General features: G+C 36.8%; 2 protein-coding genes and 2 long non-coding RNA genes across 4 annotated transcripts in view; 1 reads left to right on the plus strand and 3 right to left on the minus strand.

Moving 5' to 3' along the window:
* mapkbp1 (mitogen-activated protein kinase binding protein 1) overlaps positions 1-1,408 on the plus strand; it is a 33,218-nt gene extending 31,810 nt beyond the window's left edge. Inside the window, 1 exon segment of the mRNA XM_029461166.1 lies at positions 264-1,408. Within this exon segment, the coding sequence (XP_029317026.1) occupies positions 264-506 (243 nt within the window). The 3' untranslated portion in view covers positions 507-1,408.
* A 196-nt stretch (positions 1,409-1,604) lies between these two features.
* On the minus strand, positions 1,605-3,619 carry LOC115027691 (complement C1q tumor necrosis factor-related protein 3-like; the record flags this gene model as incomplete). The annotated part of the gene is made up of 5 exons (XM_029461167.1): positions 1,605-1,885; positions 2,671-2,799; positions 3,018-3,080; positions 3,268-3,330; positions 3,553-3,619. Coding segments are annotated over 5 exons (603 nt in total), but the record flags the coding sequence as incomplete, so codon positions are not given.
* Positions 3,620-7,587: 3,968 nt separating this feature from the next.
* On the minus strand, positions 7,588-8,129 carry LOC115027602 (uncharacterized). Its single transcript, XR_003834387.1, has 4 exons — positions 8,089-8,129; positions 7,944-8,006; positions 7,713-7,775; positions 7,588-7,623 (listed from the first exon to the last, which is right to left on the minus strand). It is a non-coding gene; the product is annotated as an uncharacterized LOC115027602 (long non-coding RNA).
* A 613-nt stretch (positions 8,130-8,742) lies between these two features.
* LOC115027603 (uncharacterized) lies at positions 8,743-9,473 on the minus strand. Its single transcript, XR_003834388.1, has 3 exons — positions 9,429-9,473; positions 8,963-9,025; positions 8,743-8,784 (listed from the first exon to the last, which is right to left on the minus strand). It is a non-coding gene; the product is annotated as an uncharacterized LOC115027603 (long non-coding RNA).
* Between the last annotated feature and the right edge of the window lie 5,737 nt (positions 9,474-15,210).

A 15,210-nucleotide genomic window follows, 5' to 3' on the forward strand; every position in this document is an offset into this window, starting at 1 on the left:
GACGGATGAAGCAGAGGGTTAAGGTACATATGATTCAATATGACTGACACTTCCAGAGGATATCGTTAGTGATAGAGTTTTAAATACTCAAACAATTGCACAGAGTTTGGTTGTTAAATCAAAAATATCTCTGGTATGTTTATGCTGAGGGAATAAATAGCTTAGAAATGTCAACTTTATGACTGAAGCTTCAAACTATTCCATACAACCGTACTTGTACAGGTTCTTCTTCAGTCTGATGCTCACCTGTCTCTCTCCTCCAGGTGAGCGGCTCGTCCCACGACGGCTCCACGCCCGACCAGCATCAGATGGCCGTCGTCCTATCAGAAGCCTTCCAGGCCATGAGGGCGGAGCTCGACTGTCTGCCGCTCGGTGAACCAAACACGCTGGGAGTGGAGGGAGGGTTAGGAGGAGTCGGGGAGGTGAAGACGGCTGCTCTGCTAGAGGAGTACTCTCTGCTGCTGCTGCAGGCTGTTCACAGGAGGATCAACAACACTGGAGACTGAACACTCAAACTCTTCTTCTCCTTTCTTTGCATCTTCTTCCTCCTCACAATCTTTTCTTTCTTTCTCATCCCTATCTCCCTCCTGCTCTTCTTAGTCTTCCTCTTCCTACATCTTATTTCATTTCCTTCCTTCTATTCTAGTCTTCCTGCTCTTCGGTGTGGTCCTCTGTGTCCAAATCTTTCATCTTCTTATCAGCTTTTTCCCCGTTCTTCCTCCTCCTCGTCTTCACAGATGAAGGAACTGAAGCCATTTGGATTTCGTCTGGACATGTATTCGTCTGGACATGTATTCCTTTTTTTATTGTTAAGCAAGAATCTCTCTGGTCTTAAAGGAACGGCACGTCGAATCATTTTAAAGTTTTTTAGAAACTGAAACGATGGAAGTTTTTATCAAGTTGTTTTTTAAAGACGTTTCTGCGACTGAATCGTGGATGTTTTTCCTTTTTCATTCTCATCCTTTGGATTTTTGATTATTGTTGTAGAAACGTTGAGGTTAGACTGTAGAGACTTTTAAAGGAGCAAACAGCAATATGAGACGTTTTGTCACCATTTGATGTAAATTTTCTTTCCTGAGTTCACTTGAATCTTAAACCTGTTGGAAACGTCACGGTGAGTTCAAGTAAGATTTTTAGTTTGTATTTATTCTGTTGATGTTACAATTTCAGTGTACTGAGCACTGACCGATATTCTTCACCAGACTTCACACGGACCACCATGTTTTTAAAAATCATGGATTCAAAGTTAACTGTTTTTTATAATTGTTACTAGAGGAACACTTTTAGGGCTTGTTGGGTTTAAATTTGGGGTCAGATTGTTGTAACACTGACTTTCTCACTAACTAACAGGTTCAGTTTGAAATGTTTTCATGTTTTTTGTCAAGATTTAATAAACATTTGAGACTTATTTAGATGTTTGTGTTTTTATGAAGGTACATTTTTTATTAGCTTCATTAATGTAAACACTTTAACATCAATACAATCCATCTTCTTCAGAAGTTAGTCCAACCACAGGAAGTCTCTACCAAAGTCCAGTCTTTCAGTTCCAGTCTGATACATAAAAGGATAGTTTTTTGCTGAGAGGATGTTTCACTCGTGCTCTGTCAGAGGGGGAAAAGCAGGAAGCCGGAGAAGACGCTGAAGTTTCGGGAGTCGTCATAGAGCCGGTAGCTGGCCGGCAGACTGAGGCGGACCGCGTCGCCCTCTTCCAGCTGCAGAGCCACGCCGTTGGACGTGGAAGCGTAGCCGCCATGGTCGTTAAGGTCCAGGTTGAAGATGATTGGCTGGTTGTTCCTGTACAGGTAGAGACCCATGTAACCTTCCAGGTAATCTGCAGCCGTGAAGCTGAAGAAGTAAAGTCCTCTGACAGGAGCCGTGAACACACCTGACCAACGCAGAGAAGATGCACGCTAACACACGGTGAAGAGCGAGGATTTAAAGGAGCACTCCGCCAAAAACAAGTTTCCAGTATGTTCCAAACACAGATACTGATACGATAACATCACATTAGATTGTGTATCCATACTTATATTTCTATCTAAAGCTTTCGTTTGTTGCTAACGCAGTTTTGTTAATGCTTTTGTTTATCTCGCCATGTTCAGCAAAGTGTTTGGAACATACCAACTAGTTTCTCCATGAAGTAGCAACAATCTTTTCAGACAAACCTTTAAAGACCTTTAAAAATTATATAAAAACAAAAAGAAATAGACATTTCTTTAAAAGAAATTACTTACTTTGCTGTATTTAAGTTGTAAAATAGTAAATAAATAGCCTTAAAATCTATTTTATTACATTTTCATCATTTTTAATGTCTATTTTTTGTTGTTTTGTCACACTTGTGTCTTTTATTCGGGTTGTCAGTCATCTGTGAAGCACTTTGAACTGTACAAACTGTATGAAGGGTGCTATACAAATACAGTTTGATAACAAATATAATAATAATTAGAGATCATAGAGCTACAGATCCTGATTGATCATTTCCAAAACATCAGTGTTTAGTAATCAGTTGAGGACTAAACTTTTAAAGTTATTGATTTCTAATGCCGTTTCATGTAATAAACAGGATATTCAGATCAAAACACTATTTTTAATTTATAACTCAAACTCTTCTATATGAATGTATACCTGTTTATTACAAAAGGTTCAGGTCTTTAAGCCGATGTGGTTTACCTGCAGTCTGGTTGTAGGCTTGGCCGATGTTGGTGATGGTTTTGGAGAAGATCAGCGTCGTCTCCTGGTCGAACGGTCCGACTGATCCTGAATCAGTCAGTCCGGCTGAGAACGCCACCTTCAACTCATCTGGAAGAAAAAGTTTCACTTCAATGTTTTAATGCAATAAAAACACGTTTCATAACAACGTCATCATTTATAGTAAATAATAAGATCTTGATTATATTGAGAGTCAAAGGTTTTACATCCTGAAGAAACACTTAATATTTAATATCAAAATCTTCCCTTGTTGTTTTATATTTTGTGGTTAAAACAAATAGATTTAATTGAAGAAGTTGCGTTCAAACCTGAGTTGGTGTTTATGAACTGCTGCAGACTATCATCAGTTTCATTCAGTCTGAAGCTCAAAACTGATAATCGGAAAACAGAGTTTAGATAAAAATAACAGGAAAGGGATTTACATATTTTGAGTGCTGACGTCTGTCTGTTGGTCAAACATCAGATTAACTGAATTTTAATACAAATTTTAGTTTCAAATTCAGTTTCTAAACACAGCCAGATTAATCAAGCTAGTTTTTAGATGTGAATGAGTGTTACCTGTGTTTTCTGTCTTCAGATCTTCCAGCAGTTTCTCACTCGCAACCAGTCTGACCTCCAACTCTGAAGAGAAAACAGTTCCGGGTCCATTCATGTTTATAAAGGAGTTCCTCAGGGAACCGAGTTGGATCCTCCATAGTTTCAATTTGAAGAAAATACTAAATGATTCCCTTCATCTTTTTAGCTAAAAACTTTGACTCTGCTCCAAACTCTTTATCACTTTGTATATATTTCATGGTTCATTTATTTATATATAATAAAACATAAATATAAACAGAGTGTTACCTGTGTTTTCTGTCTTCAGATCTTTCAGCTGTTTCTCACTGACACTCACTCTGACCTCCAACTCTAAAGAGAAAACAACATTTGATTCATTAATAACTAAGAAAATACCATTTGTGTTAATGAATGACCTTCAGAACTGATTAACTATCAGATGTTATTTATCTATATATTAAGTCTGGATTCAAACTCTTCAGTAAAGTCTAGATCACTGCAGCTTATTTTGTTCTTTTGTTGTTTTCTTCATTTAAAGTATCTCATATTTAGATTTATTATATGTAATTTTACTGTCAATAAGACTTTATAAGTGAGAGTTTACCTTCGTTCTCCGTTTTCAGCTCGTTCACTGCAACCTCACCGACTCTCAGCCGGACCTGCAGCACTGGCAGGAAACAAATCTGATGTGTTTTATTTACTTTAAGAACAAAAAATACACAGAAATATTGAAATAAAAACATGATGTTACCTTCAGCCTCCCTCTCAGATGCTGTCAGTCTGTCTGAAACAGAGAACATACAGGAGGTCACATGAAGAATAAAACCTCTGAATAAACAAACAGCAGATATATTTACATGATGTATATTGAGGTCCTCTGATTTTTTATTAAAGCAGTCTGAAGTTATAAGGTTTTTTGTTTCCCTTCACTAATTGAATCATTGAAAAAAACCTGAGATGGGGAAAAGAATTCAGGCTGGTAGCATGATCACAATTAGTGCAAAGTTCTGTTGCACGATTTCTCCCCGAAGCCCCATTGAGACAGGATTTATGTCTGTAGTGGAGATTAACATGACTCCTCTACACTGTCAACCTGTCAGTTTAGGATTTAACCTAAAATCCTCAAACTGTCACATTTTGCTGGGCACCTTGTTGGGTGTTAAAAACATCAGTCATCGATACTCACCAGCGCCCATATTTTGGTTCTATCCCAAAATCTCTCATGTTTCTGGAGTTCCTAGCTTTTTTGTATTCAAACTGAAGATTGCCTTCTACCAAACAGCCAATCAAAATGCATCAGGGAGTCGACCTTTAAATTCTTAACTTATTCTAAAAAATGGCAATAATAACTAAGCAGATCAATCAGAAGCTCCAAAGTTGGATAGTTACAACAAAGCGAGAAGATTATTTAATGAAACAAAAACTTACATTGAAGAGTTGAGGATGTTACCTGCAGTGTGATTCTCCAGCTGTCCCAGCTGTGTCTCAGTGGATATCAGTTTGACTTCCAGAGCTGCTGAACAAAACTGTTTTTTAAATCTATTTGTACCTTTACTGATTCTAAGTTTAAACTCTTCAGTAACGTTACTAAATGATGACTGTACATATAACTACCTGTAGTCTTGTTGAAGCTGTCTGTCAGCCTGGACTTCATGAAGGAAAGTTTAACAGATTGAACTGAAAACACAAAATCAGAACAAACACATTCTACAGTAAGACATTTTACAATAATATAGGTGCATTTGTATTAGTTAAATACTGTATTTAATATTTTAAAACTCAATTAACGTGGTTATTACTATGAAGAAGATTGATATGTTTGAGGCTCATTCATATTTATAAAGGAGTTCCTCAGGGAACCATGTTGGATCCTCCAAAGTTTCACTCTTAAGGTTCTTTACATTTTCTTTGAGCTAAAAACTTTGACTCTTCACCAAACTCTCTATGACTTTGCAATAATGTCATAGTTAATATATGTATATAAAATAATGCATTTATATAATCCTACAATTAGTTTTAACCTTCAGAGTGTTACCTGTGTTTTCTGTCTTCAGACCTTCCAGCTGTTTCTCACTGACACTCATTCTGACCGCTAACTCTAAAGACAAAAACAGTAAATATCTGATTCATTAATAATTAATTAGCACTTGTGTTGATGAAAGTAAAGTAAAGTAAATATAACTGTACCTGTAGTATTGTTATGGCTGTCTGTCAGTCTGGAATCCATCAAGGAAAGCCTAACAGACTGAACTGAAAACAAAAACAAACCTTAGTGGATCCGACACAGTTTCAATTTGAAGAGGCATTATATGTACTGTTTGAGCTAAAATAAATGAATAGTTTCCACTTTGTGTGTTTTTTTTAGATAATATTTATACATTTTTATTTATCTAGAAAGTTTGAAAACCTCAGTGTTACCTGTGTTTTCTGTCTTCAGATCTTCCAGCTGTTTCTCACTGACACCCAGTCTGGCCTCCAGAACTAAACAGGAAACAATCCCTGTTTAATGTAATGGTTTAATAATATGACAAATAAAAAAGTAATATTGAAGAGTTTATGTTACCTGCAGTCTGATTCTCCAGGTGCTGCAGCTGTGTCTCAGTGGATCTCAGTCTTACCTTCAGAGCTGATTAACAATCAGATGTTATTTATTTATGTATTTAATGAGTCTGGGTTTAAACTACTCAGTAAAGACCAGATCAGAAAGATAAGTGTGAATAAAAATGTCATTATATATATAACTCTACCTGTAGTGTTGTTGTGACCGTCTGTAATTTTGTACTGCATAAAGGAAAGTTGACCAGACTGAACTGAAGACACAAAAATCAGAATAAACAAATATCTACTATAAAACTTTTTGCAGTAATATGATTTGTAATTAGTTGAATAATGTAATTACTACTTAAAAACTCAATTACAGTTGTTTATTAATCAGCACAGAGGACTGGCAGGTTATGTGAAGAACCCTCATATGTTTGAGGTTCCTACAAACAACCAGCAGGGTTAATTTATATTCATAAAGGAGTTCCTCAGGGAATCCGTGTTGGATCCTTCCCAGTTTCCGTCTGAAGATATATGTTTACGGTTTTTACCTGTGTTTTCTGTCTTCAGATCTTCCAGCTGTTTCTCACTGACACTCAGTCTGACCTCCAACTCTAAAGAGAAAACAGTAAATATCTGATTCAATAATAACTAATTAGCACTTGTGTTGATGATCACAACAAAGCAAATATAAGTATACCTATAGTGTTGTTGTGGCTGTCTGTCAGTCTAGAATCCACCAAGGAAAGCCTAACAGACTGAACTGAACACACAAAATAAATCAGAAGCAAACAACTTGTGACTTTTCTTTGTTTCAAAACAATCCCTGGATGAATTAAATGGAAATATTGGCAGTGACACTCATAAGAACACACAACATAAACGCCTTTTAAAAATAATTTAAAAATCACATGTTTTGTAAATATCTGAAGCGTATAACTTCTGTCAATAAAAGAACGTCATAAAGGTTCCTAAAAGAACCAAAGGGAGGATGAAGGAGTTCCTCAGGAAACCTTACTGGATCCTCCACAGTTTCTATTTGAAGAAGCACTACATGTACATTTTGAGCCAAATTGAATTATTTTCCACTTTATTCAGATAACATTTATTAATCTACAGTTAGATTTAAACATTAAGAGTATTACCTGAGTCTTCTGTCTTCAGATCTTCCAGCTGTTTCTCACTGACACCCAGTCTGGCCTTCAGAGCTGATTAACAATCAGATGTTATTTATTTATATATTTACTGAGTCTTCATTCAAACTCTTCAGTAAAGTCCAGATCAGACAGATACGTGTAAATAAAAATGTTAATATAAATATAACTCTACATGTGGTGTTGTTGTAACTGTATGTAAGTCTGGACTCCATCAAGGAAAGTTGACCAGACTGAACTGAAGACACAAAAATCAGAACAAAATAATATCTACTATAAAGAAAGTTACAATAATATGATTTGTAATTAGTCCAATAATGTAATTACTAATTAAAAACTCAATTACAGTTGTATATTAATCAGCACAGAGGACTGAACCATCAGGGCTCATTCATGTTTATAAAGGAGTTCCTCAGGGAACCATGTTGGATCCTCCAAAGTTTCACTCTTACGGTTCTTTACATTTTCTTTGAGCTAAAAACTTTGACTCTTCACCAAACTATATCTATCTATGACTTTGCAAGAATGTCATAGTTAATATATGTATATAAAATAATGCATTTATATAATCCTACAATTAGTTTAACCTTCAGAGTGTTACCTGTGTTTTCTGTCTTCAGACCTTCCAGCTGTTTCTCACTGACACTCATTCTGACCGCTAACTCTAAAGACAAAAACAGTAAATATCTGATTCATTAATAATTAATTAGCACTTGTGTTGATGAAAGTAAAGTAAAGTAAATATAACTGTACCTGTAGTATTGTTATGGCTGTCTGTCAGTCTGGAATCCATCAAGGAAAGCCTAACAGACTGAACTGAAAACAAAAACAAACCTTAGTGGATCCGACACAGTTTCAATTTGAAGAGGCATTATATGTACTGTTTGAGCTAAAATAAATGAATAGTTTCCACTTTGTGTGTTTTTTTTAGATAATATTTATACATTTTTATTTATCTAGAAAGTTTGAAAACCTCAGCGTTACCTGTGTTTTCTGTCTTCAGATCTTCCAGCTGTTTCTCACTGACACCCAGTCTGGCCTCCAGAACTAAACAGGAAACAATCCCTGTTTAATGTAATGGTTTAATAATATGACAAATAAAAAAGTAATATTGAAGAGTTTATGTTACCTGCAGTCTGATTCTCCAGGTGCTGCAGCTGTGTCTCAGTGGATCTCAGTCTTACCTTCAGAGCTGATTAACAATCAGATGTTATTTATTTATGTATTTAATGAGGTTTCTACAACAACCATCAGGGTTCATTCATGTTTATGGAGTTCCTCAGGGAACCGTGTTGGATCCTCCACAGTTTCAGTCTGAAGATATATGTTTAAGGTTTTTACCTGTGTTTTCTGTCTTCAGATCTTCCAGCTGTTTCTCACTGACCTCCAACTCTGAAGAGAAAACAGTAAATATCTGATCAATTTAAACCAAATGACCTTTTTTTTGTTGATGAACAGGATCAGGATGATAAAGGAGTTCCTCAGGGAACTTTACTGGATCCTACACAGTTTGAAAAGGCACTACATGCACAGTTTGAGCTAAAGTAATATTTGCCCCTCTTTGTGTCACTGATTTATTAATCTACACTTAGTTTTAAACCTTCAGAGTGTTACCTGTGTTTTCTGTCTCCAGATCTTCCAGCCGTTTCTCACTGACACCCAGTCTGACCTCCAGAACTAAACAGGAGACAATTCATGTTTTTACTTAATTGTTTAATAATATGATTAATACAAAGTAATGTTTAAGAGTGTATTATGTTACCTGCAGTATGATTCTCCAGCTGCTTCAGATGTGTCTCTGTGGATCTCAGTCTGACTTCCAGAGCTGCTGAACAAAACAGCTGTTATCTATTTAGCGCCTTGAGATTGCGTTTAGCTTTGAAAGGCGCTTTACAAATACAATTTATTACTTATTATTATTTATATGTCTACTGATCGATCGCAATAAGACATGATAAATGCCTAAATGATCAGTAGAAATATGAGAGTGAATTTAACTTTACCTGTAGTGTTATTGTGGCTGTCAGTCAGCCTGGAATTCATCAAGGAAAGTTGAACAGACTGAACTAAAAACACAAAATCAGAACAAACAAATGTCTATGATAAGAAATGTTACAATAATAATATGTATACGATGCATTATTAGTTGAACAGTGAGATTACTATTGTAAAACTCAATTACAGTGTTGTTTTACTATGATTACCCTTATATATTTGAGGTTTCTATAAGAACCACCAAGGTTTATTTACATGTATGTTTATAAAGAAGTTGCACAAGGAACCATGTTGGATCCTCCAACGTTTGAGTCTAAAGATTCTCTGCATGTTTATTCTTTGAGCTAAACACTATAAATCTGCTCCAAACTCTTTATCACTTTGTATGAATTTAATAGTTATTATATTTATATAATAATAATAAAAATACACTGATATAAATCTACAGATAGTTTTAAACCTTCAGAGTGTTACCTGTGTTTTGAGTTTTCAGATCTTCCAGCTGTTTCTCCCTGACACTCAGTCTGACCTCCAGAGCTGAACAGGAAACGGTTCATGTTTCATTTTATTGTTTAATTAATGATTAATTAAAAGTAATATTGAAGACTTGATGATGTCACCTGCGGTGTGAATCCCTTGCTGCTCCAGCTGTGTTTCAGTGGATCTCAGTCTGACCTCCAGAGATGCTGAACAAAACAGTTGTTATCTATGTGTATGTCCATCTAAATAATACATGATCAATTCCAATATGAATACTGGAAATATGAGCGTAAATTTAACTTTACCTGTAATGTTTTTGTGGCTTTCTGTCAGCCAGGAATTCATCAAGGAAAGTTGAACAGACTGAACTAAAAACACAAAATCCAAACAAACAAATGTCTACAATAAGACATTTTACAATAAGTATATGCATAATATGCATTGTTATTATTTGAATAATGAAATTACTATTGTAAAACCCAACTAGAGTGTTTTATAATTATGAAGAAACCCTCAAACGTTTGAGGTTTCTACAAGAACCATCAAGGTTCATTCATTATTATAAAGAAGTTCCACAGGGACTTGTGTTGGATCCTCCAACGTTTGAGTCTGAAGATCCTGCATGTATTTTCTTTTTAGCTAAACACTATGACTCTTCTCCAAACTCTTCATCACTTTGTATGAATTTCATAGTTATTATATTTCTAAACATAATAATAACAAATAATAATAATAAAAATACATTGATATAAATCTACAGATGGTTTTAAACCTTCAGAGTGTTACCTGTGTTTTGTGTTTTCAGATCTTCCAGCTGTCTGACCTCCAGAGCTGAACAGGAAAGAATTCATGTTTCATTTAATGGTTTATTAATATGATTAATAAAAAGTAATATTGAAGAGTTGATGATTTAACCTGCAGTGTGATTCTCTAGCTGCCCCAGCTGTGTCTCAGTGGATCTCAGTCTGGCCTTTAGAGCTGATTAACAGTCAGTTGTCATTTACTTACAGAAAGATAAGTGTACGTAAAAATGTTAATATGAATATAACTCTACCTGTAGTGTTGTTGTAACTGTCTGTAAGTCTGGACTCCATCAAGGAAAGTTGACCAGACTGAACTGAAAACACAAAAATCAGAAAAAGACAAATATCTACTATAAAAAAGTTACAATAATCTGATTTATAATTTATACCAATAATGTAATTATTATTTAAAAACTCAATTACAGTTGTTTATTAATCAGCACAGAGGACTGGCAGGTTCTGTAAAGAACAACCATCAGTGTTCATTCATATTTATAAAGGAGTTCCTCAGGGAACCGTGTTGGATCCTTCCCAGTTTCCGTCTGAAGATATATGTTTAAGGTTTTTACCTGTGTTTTCTGTCTTCAGATCTTTCAGCTGTTTCTCACTGACACTCAGTCTGACCTCCAACTCTAAAGACCAAAAATAAATAAGTAAATATCGGATTCATTAATAACGAATTACTACTTGTGTTGATGAAAATGACAAAGTAAATACAACTGCACCAGTAGTTTTGTTATAGCTGTCTGTCAGTCTGGACTCCATCAAGGAAAGTTGACCAGACTGAACTGAAAACACAAAATACATCAGAAACAAACAACTTGTGACTTTTTGGACTTTTATTTGTTTCACAGAGAGCCCTGGAGGAGTTATATGGAAATACTGTAGATACACATGTGAGAAGCATATAATCCACACCAATTAAAAAGTCATAAAGGTTCCTACAAGAACCATCAGGATGATAAAGGAGTTCCTCAGGGAAGTTTACTGGATCCTCCACAGTTTCAGTTTGAAGACAGATTTAGGTAAAATGTCCCACTTTGTGTCAGTTTATTCAGATATCATCTACAGTTAGTTTTAAACCTTCAGTCTGTTACCTGTGTTTTCTGTCTTTAGATCTTCCAACTGTTTCTCACTGACACTCATTCTGACCTCCAATTCTAAAAAGAAAACTGTAAAAGTGAGTCAGCAGTTCTGCTTTTGCGTGATTTCTCTCTGTCCAAACAACCAGAACCACAATCAACTCATCACTTCTGGAATGATTAACTGACTGATGGATGGACAGATGCAGGATGTACCTGCATTCATTTTGTCAAGCAGACCCTCAGTCATGTTCAGTTTCCTCTGCAGATTCATCAGTTTTGAGGTTTGATCTGAAACATGCACATGAACAAAAATAAACTGCAGTAAAACTGTGTGTGAATTAATCTGTGCACCTCAGTGTATATTTCACTCATTATCAGTTACCTGTCCTGTCAGTCTGCAGCTGCTGTACTTGACTCTCAGCAGAGTTCAGTCTGACCTGCAGCTCTTTCACTCTATCAGCCTGAACTGAAAAGAATAGAGAAGGCACAGGAAGTGACATCACTAACCTGAAGGATTTTGAACCAGATGTATCTCTTTCAAAAACGTTGAAACAAACAGCCATTTGCATGTTTCATAAAAAGACATATGAGAAGTATTGCAAGTATTATTGTGTGGATGATTATGTCCAGGTGTTTCTCACCTGTATTTTGTGTCTTCAGCTCCTCCAGTTGTCTCTCTACAGACCGCAGTCCACCTGTTTGATTAGAAATGATTAAAACAGAATAATAATCTACTTTACTGACTGATCATATGTCTCATGTGTCATGTGACCCACCTGAAGAGATTCCCTTCAGCTCATCCAGGTGACGCTGGCTGGAGTTCAGTCTGCTGCTGATCTCCGATACCTGATCTGAATAAACGAATGAATGGATGAATAAATAATTTAGTAAATGCGAGAATTAATTAAAAAGAAAATGACCTCGTATGAAGCTGAGCTCGCCTCTCTCAGCAGATGATTTCAGTTTTTCCTCCAGCAAGTTCAGTCGACTCTGCAGAGCTGAAACAACGCAAACACAGACACACACAATTAATTACCAAAATAGTTGCCGTTCATTATTCTGTATTTAAAGCAGAAACATCACAGTACAGTAAGTTTCCATCATCCATGGACTCAACATCTAATTATAGATGTGAGTGTCAAACTCATGTTCAGGGGCCACATGCAGCACAATGTGATCTCAAGTGGGCCGGACCAGTAACATCACAGCAAACCTGTAAATAACAACAACTCCAAATGTTTCCCTTTGTTTTAGTGCAAGAAAGTACATTCTGAAAATGTTCAAATTTAATGAACTATCTTTTTACAACCTGAAATTTCTTAAGAAAAAAAGTGTCAATTTCAACAATAGTGTTAGATTATCATTTACACATGTGTGTTACAACTTACAGATCACAGTGTGTCTACAAAGGCACAACAAATGTTGTCACAGGTATCTGGAACAGTATTTTACTGTATGATCAAAACAAATAATCTTTACACTTTGCAAAGTCATCCCGCGGGCCGGATTGGACCCTCTGGCGGGCCGGTTTTGGCCCCCGGGCCGCATGTTTGACACCCCTGATCTAATACATCTAACAGGGAATTAGTAATTGTATCAGAATACATTGTTAAAGTAAAAACCTCCCAACCCTGACGACCTCATACCGACAGCTACACTAATGATTATTGATTATTGATCGATCAGCTGGGTCACCTTGTGTGTTTGTTTTCAGCTCCTCCAGCTCAGGCGTTTCAGTCTCATGTGAACTGTTGGAAGACAGGAAGGCTGGGAAATAAAAGTGTTAAAAGTATTTTACATTTGAGACATTTTTATGACTTTTCATTTAGTTCAGCAGTTAAATCCAAAACGTTTCTTTAAAATTAGATTTGAGCTCCACAAGCAGGGACTGCGTTTCCTACATGTACACACGACAGGTCAGTCTCCAACAGTAATATAAACAGGTTTATAACAGACTGTAATGTAGCTGTAGATAAAAAAGTTATAACTTCTCCTTTGAAGACACATCAGATCTACTCACAGCAGCATTATAGTCAAGTTAATACATGTTTGTATATATACTTATTATAAATGATTAATAAGGAGGTTTAAGTAAAGAGTTTCTGCAGCAGGAGAGAAAAAAGAGAACTTAATCTGACCTGAGGTCTGCCTCATCAGCTCATTCATCAGACTCTCAGTGTTACACAGTCTGGCTGCCAGCTCTGAAAACACCACGAACACACAAACTAGACGTTACTTCTAACGTTTCCTCCCTGTGACTAAAACAGGGAGGAACTTTTGAAATCTTTAAATCGTTGTCAGATTTACTAAAACTGAATCTATCAATGGACAGAAGTTGCATCTGTGTTGTTGAATGTAAACGTCTTCTGTCATCATGTCCCTTTATTTGTACTATATTCTATATATAAAGAAGCTTGGGGTAGTGGTGCACTTCATCCTCTTGTGGCCAAAATGAGTATTACAAGAACAAGCTGCACACACACACACACACACACGCTCTCTCTTAATTAAATCCGGTCACACAGTCTGATAACAATGTTAGATGATGATGATGACCTGTGTTCTTCCTCCTCAGCTGCTCCACCGTGCTCTCACTCGCCCTCAGTCTCGTCTGCAGGAACGGCAGCTCACCTGCCAGAGCTGTGGAGACACCGGCAGCAGGTTACCATGGCAATACTGGTGTTAATAAATCTGCATGAGATAAACTGCTGTATGGAATAAGTTTTGCTTCAAACAAAAACTAAAAAACAATATGAATTTTTACATATAAAGTTCATAAATTAGTTTGAGTTTGGGTTTGAGAATGGTAGGCAAAACTGTGACTTAAAGTTAGACTTGGAGTGACGTTTTGGTTACAAAATAAAGCGCTGAAAGCTGAACTGTGTAAGAGATGAAAGCAGCTGAACTGTCAGCTAAAGAGTAAGAGATGTAAGGAGCTACATGTTGGTGAATGTGTAAGAACTGAACGCAGTTGAACTGTCACTTGAAGCATTGAATATAGTTGATGTGTGTGAACTGTAAATATTTGAAGCGTCAGTACAGCACTTTAAATTCCAGTTGTCTCACCTGAATTCTTCTTCTTCAGGTCGTCCACTGAGCTCTCGCTGGTGTTCAGTCTGAACTGAAGCGATGCAAACTCGATGGCTCGAACTAAAAGATCAAAACACAACGAAGTGACACAAACAAGCAGCGACACATACCTTCCAAACTAAGATGGTGAACATTTTAGGTGATCTCAAAGACTTAGAATAAAGAATAATAGTTGTTTTATGTAATTAAAGTACATTTTGTTTATATATTTTTTAAATATCATATAAACATCTACCTTCACTCTGCTCCTCCATCTCCCCCACCTTCCTCCTCAGATCTGAGTTCAGCTCCATCAGTAGCTTCCTGTCAGCTTCTGTCCTCGCCTGCGTCCTCCTCAGCTCGTCCCTCTGCTGCACCGCCGTCTCCTCCAGTCCGTCCAGGCTGTGTCTCTGTTCCTCAGCCTCCACCTCCCCGTCTCTCAGCCGGCTCTCCATGCTCCGCAGGGCCTGACGCTGCAACACCTCCACTGCTTTCAGGCTCAGGACCAGCTCCTTCAAACCCCGCAGCTCGTCCCAAAGTTCGTGGATCTCCAGCGGGACATCGGCACACGTCCTGACATCCTCCACCCCCGTCTTGATATCGTCCTCTTGGGGGAAAGAAGCGACGGCTGGAGACACACAGAACAGCAGCAGAAACAGAAACAGACCAGCCAACTTCATCCTGAAACCAAATCCTGCTTCTGAACAACAATCCAACAGCTTATATACACACACACACACACACACACACACACACACACACACACACACACACACACACACACATACACACACACTAATCTTGGTGAAAACCTTTAGC

This window comes from Cottoperca gobio, chromosome 22, assembly GCF_900634415.1.
Source record: "Cottoperca gobio chromosome 22, fCotGob3.1, whole genome shotgun sequence".
Taxonomy (NCBI): Eukaryota; Metazoa; Chordata; class Actinopteri; order Perciformes; family Bovichtidae; genus Cottoperca; species Cottoperca gobio.